This window comes from Mesoplodon densirostris, chromosome 3 (genome assembly GCF_025265405.1).
Source record: "Mesoplodon densirostris isolate mMesDen1 chromosome 3, mMesDen1 primary haplotype, whole genome shotgun sequence".
Lineage (NCBI taxonomy): Eukaryota > Metazoa > Chordata > Mammalia > Artiodactyla > Ziphiidae > Mesoplodon > Mesoplodon densirostris.
This window is the reverse complement of record NC_082663.1, coordinates 31508254-31524414: the sequence shown is the minus strand read 5'-3', so window position 1 is coordinate 31524414 and position 16161 is coordinate 31508254. Positions and strand designations below refer to the sequence as shown.

At 38.6% G+C, this 16161-nt stretch overlaps 1 protein-coding gene and 1 pseudogene across 2 annotated transcripts in view; one reads left to right on the top strand and one right to left on the bottom strand.

Moving 5' to 3' along the window:
- The window catches only part of WDR70 (WD repeat domain 70), a 318511-nt gene that overhangs the window by 251307 nt on the left and 51043 nt on the right, over positions 1 to 16161 (bottom strand). For both annotated transcript variants that reach the window (XM_060092819.1, XM_060092820.1), the window contains exon 7: positions 4578 to 4711. In XM_060092819.1, the coding sequence (XP_059948802.1) occupies positions 4578 to 4711 (134 nt within the window). The remainder of the gene's footprint in view (positions 1 to 4577; positions 4712 to 16161) is intronic.
- LOC132485762 (nucleotide triphosphate diphosphatase NUDT15-like) lies at positions 6088 to 6934 on the top strand (annotated as a pseudogene).

Sequence of the window (16161 nt, the reverse complement as noted above, 5' to 3'; positions counted from 1 at the left end):
ATCCAGATTTGGTCTCTGAATACCATTCCCACTAACAAAAGAGGTGTCTGTGGGGAAATGCTCACTGTGGGACCTGGAAAGGCATGTACTGGGAAGCCTACAACATGTTGTTCCAGAAAATAAGTAAGCTTTTAAAGACTAATGAGGTCATGTCAAAACTACATAGCAATCAGGGACTCCCAATGGCCAAATCTGAGACACTTTAAACATCAAAAAGAATAATGACTGGGACCTCCCTGATGGCACAGTTGTTAAGAACCTGCCCACCAATGCAGGGGACATGAGTTCAATCCCTGGTCTGGGGAGATCCCAACATGCCACGGAGCAACTAAGCCCATGCGTCACAACTACTGAGCCTGTGCTCTAGAGCCCAAGAGCCACAACTACTGAGCCTGCGCACCACAACTACTGAAGCCCGCACGCCTAGAGCCCGTGTTCGGCAACAAGAGAACCCACCGCAATGAGAAGCCTGCACATGGCAACAAAGAGTAGCCCCCGCTCACCACAACTAGAGAAAGCCTGAGTGCAGCAACAAAGACCCAACTCAGCCAAAAATAAATAAAAATTTTTTTTAAAAAAGAAGAATGACTGCAATTGACTGAAACACATAAAAATTTTAAAATCATAAATACCAGTAATCAAAAAAAAGCAAAAAATTTAAAAAAAACTATCACCATGAATAACAGCAACAACTCATTTATCAACACCGACCCATAAGCTAAAAATGAGTAATAAAAGGGAAATAACTAAGCATTTATCGTGACTCTCCAGTAGGAACTGTATCTCAGGGGAACCAAATAACATCAGGCATGAGGAAAAGTACTTCTCTTAGAAGAATGCCAGCAAGTAAAAGTAGATGAAACAAGAGAATTAGAAAACCACTATCTTGCAGCCCTTGATGAAATAAATGATTCAGTTATGAATAATCAATGGATGCTAAACTTATTAAGTGAAAGGATGAATAGAATCTGGATATTTACATGGTACCAAGGTATCTTCCCCCCAAAGTTCTTGCCTATCTCAAGTATGTAATATTAACTTTACAATGGAGGAATCAGATGTCCCAACTTACTCCAGGGATCAGTCTTAATTGCTAGTCACTAATAGTGACAACAACCAGACAATACATGCCATCTAATGTGAAACAATATGGATTATAATCAAGCCTCTGGATCTTTTATAGGAAATACTGGAGATAAAGAAACAACTTAAATAATATCAAAAGGAAGCAATTAGAAAATCAGGAAGGAAAAATCTCATAGAGGAGGACTAGACTTGTCTGTTTAATAAAGTTGTGGGAAAGAAAATAGTTAGGGAAGGGTCAGTGTAGATTAAAAGAGATGTAAGAGAGATACAAAATAGACGTGATGTGTATTACTTGATTGGATCCATGTCTGACAAACCAGCATTAAAACACATTTTCAGGGACTTCCCTGGTGGTCCACTGGGTAGGACTCTGCACTCCCAATGCAGGGGGATGAGTTTGATCCCTGGTCAGGGAACTAGATCCCACATGCATGCTGAAACTAAGTCCACATGCTGCAACTGAAGATCCTGCCTGCCACAACTAAGACCCGGCACAGCCAAAATAAATAATAAAATAAATATATAATTATTTTTTAAAATACATTTTGAGGGCAAATGGGGAAATTTAAATACAGAATGTTTATTGGAAATATTAAGGAATTATGAAGAATTTTGTTAAAAATAATGGAACTACATTTATATAAGAAAGCGTCTATCTTTTTCAAAGATAACACATTGAAGTATTTCAAAGTGAAAGGTGTATCTGTCTTTATTTTTCTTATATTATAGTTGATTTATAATATTTTATTAGTTTCAGGTGTACAACAGAGCAATTCAATAATTTTATAGATTATACTCCATTTAAAGTTACTTCAAACTAATGGCTATATTTCCTTATGCTATACAATACATCTCTGTGCTTATTTATTTTATACATAGTAGTTTGTATCTCCTTAATCCTATACCCCTATCCTGCCCCTCTCCCCTTCCCTCTCCCCATTGGTAACCACTGGTTTATTCCATCTGTGAGTCTGTTTCTGTTTTGTTACATACAAACAGTGTCTTTACTTTTAAATAATTCAAAAATTACAAAAATGAGATGAAGCAAATAAAGAAAAATATTTATAACTTAAATCTAGGTAAAGGGTAGATGGCTATCATACTAATCCCTCTGCTTTTCTCTCCATTTGAAATCTTTTTTACAGTAAAAAGGGAATTATAGATGAATATGTAAATCGATAGAAAATACACACTGAGTCACAAAAACATCATAAAAAGCAGAGTCACATTACTTTGAGATTAGGGACAAGTGATAGCAAAGTTAAATAGTTCTCATGATTTAAAGGAGTAACATTCACGTAATGTTTGCAATTATTAGAGTTTTATATTAATTTTATATGAATTGTCAAGAATTCTATTTCTTCCCATCTATCTAATCTTTGATAGCTCACAATTACATATAGGATGCAACAATTTAATTACAGAAGAGAAAATAAGCTTATTCTTGCTTTTTTCTGAATTTTCAATGACAACAGTGTAGCAAATGACATAGTTTAGTGAATAATAGAGCACTGGCTTGAGACTCATGAGATATATATTCCATTCAGAGCTGATCATTGATATAGCACTGGATAGTCCTGAACAAGCCACCTTATAGTTGTAGAAGTAGGAGAGCACAATCCCTATATGAATCAAGAGACTATTTATCATGTGGGAAAAAGGGATATACACAACTTTTTTTTTTTTTTTTTTTTTCGGTACACGGGCCTCTCACTGTTGTGGCCTCTCCCATTGCGGAGCATAGGCTCTGGACGTGCAGGCTCAGCGGCCATGGCTCACGGGCCCAGCCGCTCCGCGGCGTGTGGGATCTTCCCGGACTGGGGCAGAAACCCTTGTACCCTGCATCAGCAGGTGGACTCTCAACCACTGCACCACCAGGGAAGCCCTAAACAACATATTTTAAGTACATTTTTAAAAGCCCATCATGGGGCTTCCCTGGTGGTGCAGTGGTTAAGAATCCTCCTGCCAATGCAGGGGACATGTGTTCGAGTCCTGGTCCGGGAAGATCCCACATGCTGCGGAGCAACTAAGCCCGTGTGCCACAACTACTGAGCCTGTGCTCTAGAGCCCATGAGCTACAACTACTGAGCCCGTGAGCCACAACTATTGAAGCCCGTGTGCCTAGAGCCCATCCACCACAACAAGAGAAGCCACCACAATGAGAAGCCCATGCACTGCAACGAAGGGTAGCCCCCGCTTGCTGCAACTAGAGAAAGCTCACACACAGCAATGAAGACCCAACATAAATAAATAAATTAAATAAATAAATTTATTTTTAAAAAGGTCATCATACTAACTCAAGATAAATGTCATTATTTTAAATCATAAGAGCTATTTTAAATATAGCCATCGCTGGAGATACTCAGCGTTTTTTTTTTCCTTTCAATTGATCCTACATCTGTTAAGATCTATTTAGGGAATTCTCAAATCTTTACTACTAGACAGCTTAAGAGTTACGACTTCAAACTTTACAAATCAATAATGATTTGTAGAACACTGACCAGAGCCACATTAGTCAGCAAAGTTATTTTGCTAGATAACTATATAACTGCCAGAGAAATTTGAGGTCTGACTCAATTCTGATCCACATAAGACAGACATTTATTATGTAATATTTATTGGCAAGTAAGCACAAACAATTCATATGATCTATTCTGCAGGCTTGAGAAAAATCCCAGTATCTCGTTTAGATGCTCCAACCACCACTTTCACAAAAGGTTCACTAGAAGCAAACGCTCAACGGTCCAGAGACAGGAACTTTCTCCATATAGTTGATGAAATCCAGAGTTTACAAGTGGACATTAAACAAAACCCCTAAGAGTTCAGGTTGAAGGCAAAACTAGATTTACATCCCATTCATGCAAGAGTAAGAAATTGAGTCAGAGTAATTTCAGCTAATCCACATATCTTGAATATTTTTAAATCTCATCATTGAAAGCTCATTTCCAACATACATTATGCAAGTTAACAAGATAGTTTCACCAATAAAATCCATTTCTGATATCCAATATGCTAAAAGAACAACGATGGTCAAAAGTAGACATAAGAAGGTTGCTTATGGTAGCAACATGTAAAGTCATTTATAATATAATGCTAGCTGACCATAACTGCACAATGCAGCACCAACTAGCACTTGGCTTAACATATGTTATACACACACATATAATATTACACAGTATTTAATGACGTGTTTTAAAGTAAACTAGGCAAGGTAACAATTTCTAAATTAAAATATTTTTTAAAAAACAATGTCTTTAAAACATAAATTAATGAAACTAAAGGAAATTTACTAAAGAATAAATTAATGAAACTAAAGGAAATTTACTAAAGAAAAGAAACATAAAAGGTACACTTCACTTTCATCTGAATAACGAATGTAGTATATAGTCATGTAAACTTATCGTATTTTGGTAAAAATCATCATAAACGGAATTCAAATAACAAGAGACTCTGTCTTCAAATATGAAGGTATTAAGTTGCATAATACATACCATTCACAGGGCTGAAGGGATCGAAATGCCTTAAAAGAAGCATCCATTCCAGCAAAATCCCAAAACTTAACATCATAGTCATATCCTCCAGTCACCAAACGGGCACCTGAGGGATCCAGACCCAAAGCAGAAACCTGGTTTAAAAAAAAAAAAAAAAAAAAAAAAATGGAGAAAAGCTACTTATTGTCTATTATAACCCTATTTCCTTTCTCTAACCCTACTTCCTACCTTACAGGCACTGTAAATATAGATCACCACTGTTGTTACTTCTGAAAAGTGAAAATGGAAAGCACCTTCTATATTATGTGGCTTTGTTATTAGGAGTATTATTTCTTTGAAATACAAGAAAATATTTTAGTTTAATCTAATCAGTAGCTTCATCCAAACTTATCTACCATGTACTCAGAATAGCTGTCATATGATAAACTAAGTTGCTTCAGTATATAAGTAGAAATCTTACAAACAATTCAGCTTTTTCAATAAACAATTGTTCTTGTATTTCAAAGGAAATACATTTCCATAAAATATTTGTGTTAAATACATTGGGTTTATTATTATTTTAAATGAAGTAAACAGTGAATATTTTAAAATGTCTTAATTTTAATGTTTGCTATGGTAAATACTGACACAAATAACTCATATAAACAGACATTTTGGGTTCTTAAAAGATTTTGAGTGCAAAGGGTCTTGAAACTGAAATATCTGAGAACTGCTGCCTTAAGAAATCATTTCCATCTAATTCTTCATATTATACCTATTTTTTATTAAATCACACTTTTGATATTTTTATTCTGAAATCAGGAAAGAATTTTACTAATTTTCATGTTTTTAAGTAAATAAAAAAAATTATAGACTGTAAATACTTAAACAGAAGCTTTCCTATCATTGAGTCCAGAGATTTTTACAGCTGAGAGATAGTTCATGTTTAACACGTTTTATTTAGATATGCTTATTTTTTCAAATCAAATTTTATCTTTAAAAATATATATAATTAAAAAATACTCCAAGTTATTTTACACATTAATAATCAGAGCTTCTAACTGTACTGTTAGGTTAACTAATTTTTTTTGCAGTCCTGCCTTTGCCCTGCATGTATTTCAACTTTTTGGAAATATGTCAGAGATTAAGAAGGTGACTGGCCGGTCTTCTTTGTTTGTTTGTTTTTAAGCTAGTTATTGTAAAAATGTTTACACATTCACAGAAGTATAGAGAATACTGAAAGGAATTCCCATATATTTATCTCTGAACCTTACCAATTGTCTACATAAGGCCACTCTTATTTCCTATATAATTTACATTTCTAGTAAACCTCCTTCTCCCCATCCCATCGACATGCCCACTCTACCCTTCTTCCCTCCTGTTAAAATTAAAGAGGTGTCCCTCCTCCTGATAAAGCTAACCCCACCAGTGTTCATCTCCCTACAATGTAATTTGAAATTGCAAATTCATTTGTGACTTGTCTATTCTATACCTGTCCTCCCCTCAAGAGTGTAAATTCCACTCCTACCCCATGACCACCAGTACGGAGCCACAGGGGCTGAGGCCCTGAATCAGGGTGGGAGGAATAGTGACCAGCTGCAGGCATCCTCACTGTTCTCCTGGGGAAAAGGACAGTGTTGTTTGCAACCTGCAGTTTCCAACTTCCTGGTGGTCATTTGGACTTCAGGGTAAACTGGGAAGAATGTGCCCAAAGGGGAACCTGGGGAAAAGGAGCTCTTCACCTAAAAAACGTTCACCGTTGTGAGTTCTTTTTTTTTTTTTTCACTGTGCTGTGCGGCATGCAGGATCTTAGCTCCCCAACCAAGGATCAAAACCGTGCCCCCCGGCAGTGTAAGTGCAGAGTCCTAACCACTGGGCCACCAGGAATTTCCCTGTTGTGAATTCTTTCACTGAGGAAGAGAATTACCATTATGTCACTATGTTAATGAAAAAAGAAATAGATGTGATTCATAATTTAGAACCAAAAAATGTAGAACCTAAAAAAAAATGAAAGTAGGAAGTATATTCCTTGGGAAGAATTTCCTCTACTGGACCAGCTTTTCTGGGCATTAGGTTGTTTAAAGGAACAAGGCTATGATCCTTCTCTGGATCATCTGGTAGGATACAAAGGAAATGATCTCTTAAGTGACCAAGAAGATTCTTTGTTTTTTTTAAAAAAAAGACAGAATAAGGTCTGGCTAAGGAATGGAAAGTATCTAATTTCAGAAAAACTCCCATTTTATCTAAAAACTTCAAAAAGATCGCCAGTTTATTTGCAAATTCTTAATATACCTACCACCTTTTCAGCCTTTTCTTGTGAAAATTTTCCTAGGATATGTGACTGCATTACATTCAGACACAGAATATATGATAACTGATGAGACTATGGTTAATCTGCTTTCTATATCTACCTGTGATATTTACTGTGCAGTCTGTCATCAGCAGCTTACATGGAACAGAGTGCAATAGAATTTGCCTTAGCATTTTAGTTCAAATAGAAATTCTAATTCAAATACTAACACAGTAAGCCAATGGCAGAATTTATCATGTTTGTTGATTTTCCTCTTTTCTTTTATTTAAAAAAATGGGAGTAGGGGGCAGTAATATACTGTGACAGTCCTTGCTAGAGGCAACAACTAGAGAGAACAGGACAGGCCATTAGGGTATATTTCCCAGGTTTGTGACTGAGAATCCAAACCAAGAGAAGTGAGACAAACCTCTAGGATCTGTATCCTATCATGAACAGGCCATGTAATTTTGGATTTCTCACTTAATCTCTCTGAGATCCAGGGCTTTTACATGTAAAATGAGCGAGATTAGAATACAGCAGTGGTTCTCAAAGTGTGATCTGGAGGGTCCACGAGACCCTTTCAAGTGTACTCAAGATCAAAGCTATTTTTACAATACTAAGACATCATTTGCCTTTTATCCAGAGGCATAATGATATTGTAAAAGACTGAATGCAAAAAAGCAGGTATGATAACTCCAGCCCTCTTCTATTAAGCCAGATATTAAAGAGATTTGCAAAACTGTGAAATAATATCACTCTCCTCATTAATGGATTGTTTTGCTTTCAAAAAAGTAATTTTTCATAAAAATTATTTATGTTAGCATGTATCAGTTTTTCTTATTTGTAAATGAGTTAAAAACTCTAAAAACTAGAAGAAAAAAAAAAAGTGTAAATTCCATGTGGACAAAGACCATCCTTGTGCCCAGCACAGTGCCTGACACAAATCTGACACTTAATAAATAACCCTTTTAAAAAATGAAGGAGGACTGCAAATAAAAAAAACACATACAAACAAACAGTTATGCAGTTTGACAAATATAAGATCAATTACCCTCTATCAGGAAAGAAAAGGATAAACTACAAAGTTCACTTTTTTTTATCTAAGGACAGAAGAAAGATGGCAAAGAAGAAAGGGCAAAGTGACAAAATGAGATCTCCAATGCTAGCATTCTGAAGTACCAGGATCGTGGACTTCCCTGGTGGCTCAGTGGTTAAGAATCCACCTGCCAATGCAGGGAACACGGGTTCAATCCCTGGTCCAGGAAGATCCCACATGCTGCAGAGCAACTAAGCCTGCACCACAGCTACTGAGCCTGTGCTCTAGAGCCAGCAAGCCACAGTTATGGAGCCCACGTGCCACAACCACTGAAGGCCGTGCGCCTAGAGCCCATGCTCTGCAGCAAGAGAAGCCACCGCAGTGAGAAGCCCGCACGTTACAACAAACAGTAGCCCCCGCTCGCTGCAACTAGAGAATGCCCACGCACAGCAACAAAGACCCAATGCAGCCAAAAATAAATAAATAAACAAACAAATAAATAAAGTATCAGGATCTCTGTGACTTCTTACATACTCCATTTATTATCCAACAAAAGGATATGAAAGGTAATGAGTAACAGAAAACAGAGCTCTGGCGGAGCTTCAAGATGGCGGAAGAGTAAGACGCGGAGAACACCTTCCTCCCCACAGATACAACAGAAATACATCTACATGTGGAAAAACTCCTACAGAACACCTACTGAATGCTGGCAGAAGACCTCAGACCTCCAAAAGGCAAGAAACTCCCCCACGTACCTGGGTAGGGCAAAAAAAAAAACAAACAAGAAAAAACAGAGACAAAAGAATAGGGACGGGAGCTGCACCAGTGGGAGGAAGCCGTGAAGGAGGAAAGGTTTCCACACACTAGAAGCCCCTTCGCCGGCGAAGACTGCAGGTGGCGGAGCGGGGGAGCTTCGGTGTCGCGGAGGAGAGCACAGCAACAGGGGTGTGGAGGGCAAAGCGGAGAGATTCCTGCACAGAGGATCGGTGCCGACCGGCACTCACCAGCCCGAGAGGCTTGTCTACTCACCCACCGGGGCGGGCGGTGGCTGGGAGCTGAGGCTCGGGCTTCGGTCAGATCGCAGGGAGAGGACTGGGCTTGGCTGAGTGAACACAGCCTGAAGGGGGCTAGTGCACCACGGCTAGCCGAGAGGGAGTCTGGGAAAAAGTCTGGAGCTGCCAAAGAGACAAGAGAATTTTTCTTCCCTCTTTGTTTCCTGCTGCACGAGGAGAGGGGACTCAGAGCACCGCTTAAAGGAGCTCCAGAGACGGGCGCCAGCCACGGCTATCAGCGCATACCCCAGAGACGGGCATGGGACACTAAGGCTGCTGCTGCCGCCACCAAGAAACCTGTGTGCGAGCACAGGTCACTATCCACACTGCCCCTTCCGGGAGCCTGTGCAGCCCGCCACTGCCAGGGTCCCGTGATCCAGGGACAACTTCCCCTGGAGAATACACGGCGCGCCTCAGGCTGGTGCAATGTCACGCCAGCCTCTGCCGCCGCAGGCTCACCCCGCATCCGTACCCCTCCCTCCCCACGGCCTGAGTGAGCCAGAACCCCCAAATCAGCTGCTCCTTTAACCCCGTTGTGTCTGAGTGAAGAACAGACGCCCTCAGGCGACCTACACGAAGAGGTGGGTCCAAATCCAAAGCTGAACCCCGGGAGCTGTGCGAACAAAGAAGAGAAAGGGAAATCTCTCCCAGCAGCCTCAGGAGCAACAGATTAAATCTCCACAATCAACTTGATGTACCCTGCATCTATGGAATACCTGAGGAGACAACGAATCAGCCCAAATTGAGGAGGTGGGCTTTGGGAGCAAAGACATATATTTTCCCCCCTTTTCTCTTTTTGTGACTGTCTATGTGTATGCTTCTGTGTGTGATTTTGTCTGTATAGCTTTGCTTTTACCATTTGTCCTAGGATTCTGTCTGTCCGTTTTTTGTTTCTTTGTTTGTTTTTTAATTACTTAACTTTTTTCTCTTAATAATTATTTTTTATTTTATAACTTTATTTTACTTTATCTCCCTCCTTCCTTCCTTCCTTCCTCCCTTCCTCCTTCCCTCCATCCCTCCCTTCTTGCTTGCTTGCTTGCTTGCTTGCTTTTCTCCCTTTTATTCTGAGCCATGTGCAGCACAGGCTCTTGGTGCTCCAGCCGGGCATCCAGGCTGTACCTCTGAGGTGGGAGAGCCAAGTTCAGGACACTGATCTGAAAGAGACCTCCCAGCTCCACATAATATCAAAACGTGAAAATCACCCAGAGATCTCCATCTCAATGCCAAGACCCAGCTCCACTCAATGACCAGAAAGCTACAATGCAGGACACCCCATGCAAAACAACTAGCAAGACAGAAACACAACCACATCCATTAGCAGAGAGGCTGCCTAAAATCACAATAAGGCCACAGACACCCCAAAACACACCACCAGATGTGGACCCGCCCAACAGAAAGACAAGATCCAGCCTCATCCACCAGAACACAAGCACTAGTCCCCTCCACCAGGAAGCCTACACAACCCACTGAACCAAACTCAGCCACTGGGGACAGACAACAAAAACAACAGGAACTATGAACCCGCAGCCTGCAAAAAGGAGACCCCAGACACAGTACGTTAAGCAAAATGAGAAGACACAGAAACACACAGCAGATAAAGGTGCAAGGCAAAAAAACACCAGACCTCACAAATGAAGAGGAAATATGCAGTCTATCTGAAAAAGAATTCACAATAACAATAGTAAAGATGTTCCAAAATCTTGGAAATACAATGTAGAAAATACAAGAAACGTTTAACAAGCAACTAGAAGAATTAAAGAGAAAACAAACAGTGAAGAACAACACAATAAATGAAATTAAAAAATTCTGTAGAAGGAATCAATAGCAGAATAACTGAGGCAGAAAAACGGATAAGTGACCTGGAAGACAAAATAGTGGAAATAACTACAGCAGAGCAGAATAAAGAAAAAAAAAAATGAAAAGAACTGAGGACAGTCTCAGAGACCTCTGGGACAACATTAAATGCACCAACATTTGAATTATAGGGGTCCCAGAAGTAGAAGAAAAAAAGAAAGGGACTGAGAAAATATTTGAAGAGATTATAGTTGAAAACTTCCCTAACATGGGAAAGGAAACAGTTAATTAAGTCCAGTAAGCACAGAGAGTCCCATAGACGATAAATCCAAGGAGAAACATGCCAAGACACATATTAATCAAACTATCAAAAATTAAATACAAAGAAAACATATTAAAAGCAGCAAGGGAAAAACAACAAATAACACACAAGGGAATCCCCATAAGGTTAACAGCTGATCTCTCAGCAGAAACTCTGCAAGCCAGAGGGAGTGACAGGACATGTTTAAAGTGATGAAGGAGAAAAACCTACAACCAAGATTACCCAGCAAGGATCTCATTCAGATTTGATGGAGAAATTAAAACCTTTACAGACAAGCAAAAGCTAAGAGAATTCAGCACCACCAAACCAGCTTCACAACAAATGCTAAAGGAACTTCTCTAGGCATGAAACACAAAAGAATGAAAAGGCCTACAATAACAAACCCAAAACAATTAAGAAAATGGGAATAGGAACATACATATCGATAATTACATTAAATGTAAATGCATTAAATACTCCAAACAAAAGACACAGACTGGCTGAATGGATACAAAAACAAGACCCGTATATATGCTATCTACAAGAGACTCACTTCAGACCTAGGGACACATACAGACTGAAAGTGAGGGGATGGAAAAAGATATTCCATGCAAAAGGATATCAAAAGAAAGCTGGAGCAGCAATTCTCATATCAGACAAAATAGATTTTACAGTAAAGACTATTACAAGAGACAAAGAAGGACACTACATAATGATCAATGGATCGATCCAAGAAGAAGATATAACAATTATAAATATTTATGCACCCAGCGTAGGAGTACCTCAATACCTAAGGCAAATACTAAGAGCCATAAAGGGGGAATTCAACAGTAACACAATCATAGTAGGGGACTTTAACACCCCACTTTCACCAATGGACAGATCATACAAAATGAAAATAAATAAGGAAACACAAGCTTTAAATGATGCATTAAACAAGATGGACTTAATTGATATTTATAGGACATTCCATCCAAAAACAACAGAATACACATTCTTCTCAAGTGCTCATGGAACATTCTCCAGGATATCTTGGGTCACAAATAAAGCCTTGGTAAATTTAAGAAAACTGAAATCGTATCAAATATCTTTTCTGATCACAACACGATGAGACTAGACATCAATTACAGGAAAAAAATCTGTAAAAAATACAAGCACATGGAGGCTAAACAATACACTACTTAATAACCAAGGGATCACTGAAGAAATCAAAGAGGAAATCAAAAACTACCTAGAAACAAATGACAATGGAGAGACGATGACCCAAAACCTATGGGATGCAGCAAAAGAAGTTCTAAGAGGGAAGTTTATAGCAATACAATCCTATATTAAGAAACAAAAAACATCTCAAATAAACAAGCTAAACCTACACCTAAAGCAATTAGAGAAAGAAGAACAAAAAACCCCAACGTAAGCAGAAGGAAAGAAATCATAAAGATCAGATCAGAAATAAATGAAAAAGAAATGAAGGAAACGATAGCAAAGATCAATAAAAGTAAAAGCTGGTTCTCTGAGAAGATAAACAAAAATAATAAACCATTAGCCAGACTCATCAAGAAAAAAAGAGAGAAGACTCAAATCAATAGAATTAGAAATGAAAAAGGAGAAGTAACAACTGACACTGCAGAAATACAAAGGATCATGAGAGATTACTACAAGCAACTCTATGCCAATAAAATGGACAACATGGAAGAAATGGACAAATTCTTAGAAATGCACAACCTGCCAAGACTGAACCAGGAAGAAATAGAAAATATGAATAGACCAATCACAAGCACTTAAATTGAAACTGTGATTAAAAATCTTCCAACAAACAAAAGCCCAGGACCAGATGGCTTCACAGGCGAATTCTAACAAACATTTAGAGAAGAGCTAACACGTATCCTTCTCAAACTCTTCCAAAATACAGCAGAGGGAGAAACACTGCCAAACTCATTCTACGAGGCCACCATCACCCTGATACCAAAACCAGACAAAGATGCCACAAAGAAAGAAAACTACAGGCCAATATCACTGATGAACATAGATGCCAAAATCCTCAACAAAATACTAGCAAACAGAATCCAACAGCACATTAAAAGGATCACACACCATGATCAAGTGGGGTTTATCCCAGGAATGCAAGGATTCTTCAATATATGCAAATCAATCAATGTGATACACCATATTAAAAAATTGAAGGAGGAAATCCATATGATCATCGCAATCGATGCAGAGAAAGCTTTTGACAGAATTCAACACCCATTTATGACAAAAACCCTGCAGAAAGTAGGCATAGAGGGAAAGTTGCTCAACATAATAAAGGCCAAACATGACAAACCCACAGCCAACATTGTCCTCAATGGTGAAAAACTGAAAGCACTTCCTCTAAGATCAGTAAAAAAACAAGGTTGCCCATTCTCACCACTATTATTCACCGAAGTTTTGGAAGTTTTAGCCACAGCAATCAGAGAAGAAAAAGAAATAGGGCTTCACTGGTGGCACAGTGGTTGAGAGTCCGCCTGCCAATGCAGGGAACATGGGTTTTTGTCCCGGTCTGGGAGGATCCCACATGCCGCGGAGCGGCTAGGCCCGTGAGCCATGGCTGCTGAGCCTGTCTGTCCAGAGCTTGTGCTCTGCAAAGGGAGAGGCCACAACAGTGAGAGGCCCGCGTACCGCAAAAAGGAAAAAAGAAAACAAAACAAACAAAAAAAGAAATAAAAGGAATCCAAATTGGAAAAGAAGTAAAGCTGTCACTGTTTGCAGATGACATGATACTATACATAGAGAATCCTAAAGATGCTACCAGAAAACTACTAGAGCTAATCAATGAATTTGGTAAAGTAGCAGGATACAAAATTAATGCACAGAAATCTGTAGCATTCCTATACACTAATGATGAAAAATCTGAAAGTTAAATTAAGAAAACACTCCCATTTACCCATGCAACAAAAAGAATAAAATATCTAGGAATAAACCTACCTATGGAGACAAAAGACCTGTATGCAGAAAATTGTAAGACACTGATGAAAGAAATTAAAGATGACACAAATAGATGGAGAGATATACCATGTTCTTGGACTGGAAGAATCAATCTTGTGAAAATGACTATAGTACACAAAGCAATCTAGAGATACAATGAAATCCCTATCAAACTACCATTGGCATTTTTCACAGAACTAGAACAAAAAATTTCACAATTTGTATGGAAACACAAAAGACCCCGAATAGCCAAAGCAATCTTGAGAAAGAAAAATGGAGCTGGAGGAATCAGGCTCCTGGACTTCAGACTATACTACAAAGCTACAGTAATCAAGACAGTATGGTACTGGCACAAAAACAGAAAGATAGATCAATGGAACAGGATTGAGAGCCCAGAGATAAACCCACACACACCTTATCTTTGATAAAGGAGGCAAGAATATACAGTGGAGAAAAGATAGCCTCTTCAGTAAGTGGTGCTGGGAAAACTGGAAAGGTACATGTAAAAGTATAAAATTAGAACACTCCCTAACACCATACACAAAAATAAACTCAAAATGGATTAAAGACCTAAATGTAAGGCCAGACACTATCAAACTCTTAGAGGAAAACATAGGCAGAACACTCTATGCCATAAATCACAGCAAGATCCTTTTGGACCCACCTCCTAAAGAAATGGAAATAAAAACAAAGATAAACAAATGGGACCTAATGAAACTTCAAAGCTTTTGCACAGCAAAGGAAACCATAAGCAAGACGAAAAGACAACCCTCAGAATGGGAGAAAATATTTGCAAATGAAGCAACTGACAAAAGATTAATCTCCAAAACTTACAAGGAGCTCATGCAGCTCAATATCAAAAAAACAAACAACCCAATCCAAAAATGGGCAGAAGACCTAAATAGACATTTCTCCAAAGAATATATACAGACTGCCAACAAACACATGAAAGAATGCTCAACATCATTAATCATTAGAGAAATGAAAATCAAAACTACATTGAGATTTCATCTCACACCAGTCAGAATGGCCATCATCCAAAAATGTACAAACAATAAATGCTGGAGAGGGTGTGGAGAAAAGGGAACCCTCTTGCACTGTTGGTGGGAATGTAAATTGATACAGCCACTATGGAGAACAGTATGGAGGTTCCTTAAAAAACTCAAAATAGAACTACCATATGACCCAGCAATCCCACTACTGGGCATATACCCTGAGAAAACCATAGTTCAAAAAGAGTCATGTACCAAAATGTTCATTGCAACTCTATTTACAATAGCCAGGACATGGAAGCAACCTAAGTGTCCATCGACAGATGAATGGATAAAGAAGATGTGGTACATATATACAATGGAATATTACTCAGCCATAAAATGAAACGAAATTGAGTTATTTGTAGTGAGGTGGATGGACCTAGAGTCTGTCATACAGAGTGAAGTAAGTCAGAAAGAGAAAAACAACAAATACCATATGCTAACACATATATATGGAATCTAAGAAAAAAAAAAAAAGAAGGTCATGAAGAACCTAGGGGCAAGACGGGAATAAAGACGCAGACCTACTAGAGCATGGACTTGAGGATATGGGGAGGGGGAAAGGTAAGCTGTGACAAAGTGAGAGAGTGGCATGGCATATATACACTACCAAACGTAAAAGAGATAGCTAGTGGGAAGCAGCCGCATAGCACAGGGAGATCAGCTCATTGCTCTGTGACCACCTAGAGGGGTGGGACAGGGAGGGTGGGTGGGAGGTAGACACAAGAGGGAAGAGATATGGGGACGTATGTATATGTATAAGTGATTCACTTTGTTATAAAGGAGAAACTAACACACCATTGTAAAGCAATTATACTCCAATAAGATGTTAAAAAAAGAAGTAAATTATTCACTTAAGCAATATATAAAAATAGAAGTGCTTTAGAGGGAAATTTATGTCTATGACACCTATGTTAGAAAGGAAGAAAGATCTCAAATCAATAACTTAAGCTTCCACCTTAAAAAACTACCAAAGAAGATGAAACAAACCCCAAAGCATGCAACAGGAAGGAATAAAGATTAGAGCAGAGTTCAGCAGAAAAGAGAAATTTTTAAAGTAAAGAAAATCAACGGGACCAAAAAATGGTCCTTTGAAAATTTCAAGAAAATTGAGAAACTTTAGCTAGATTAGCCAAG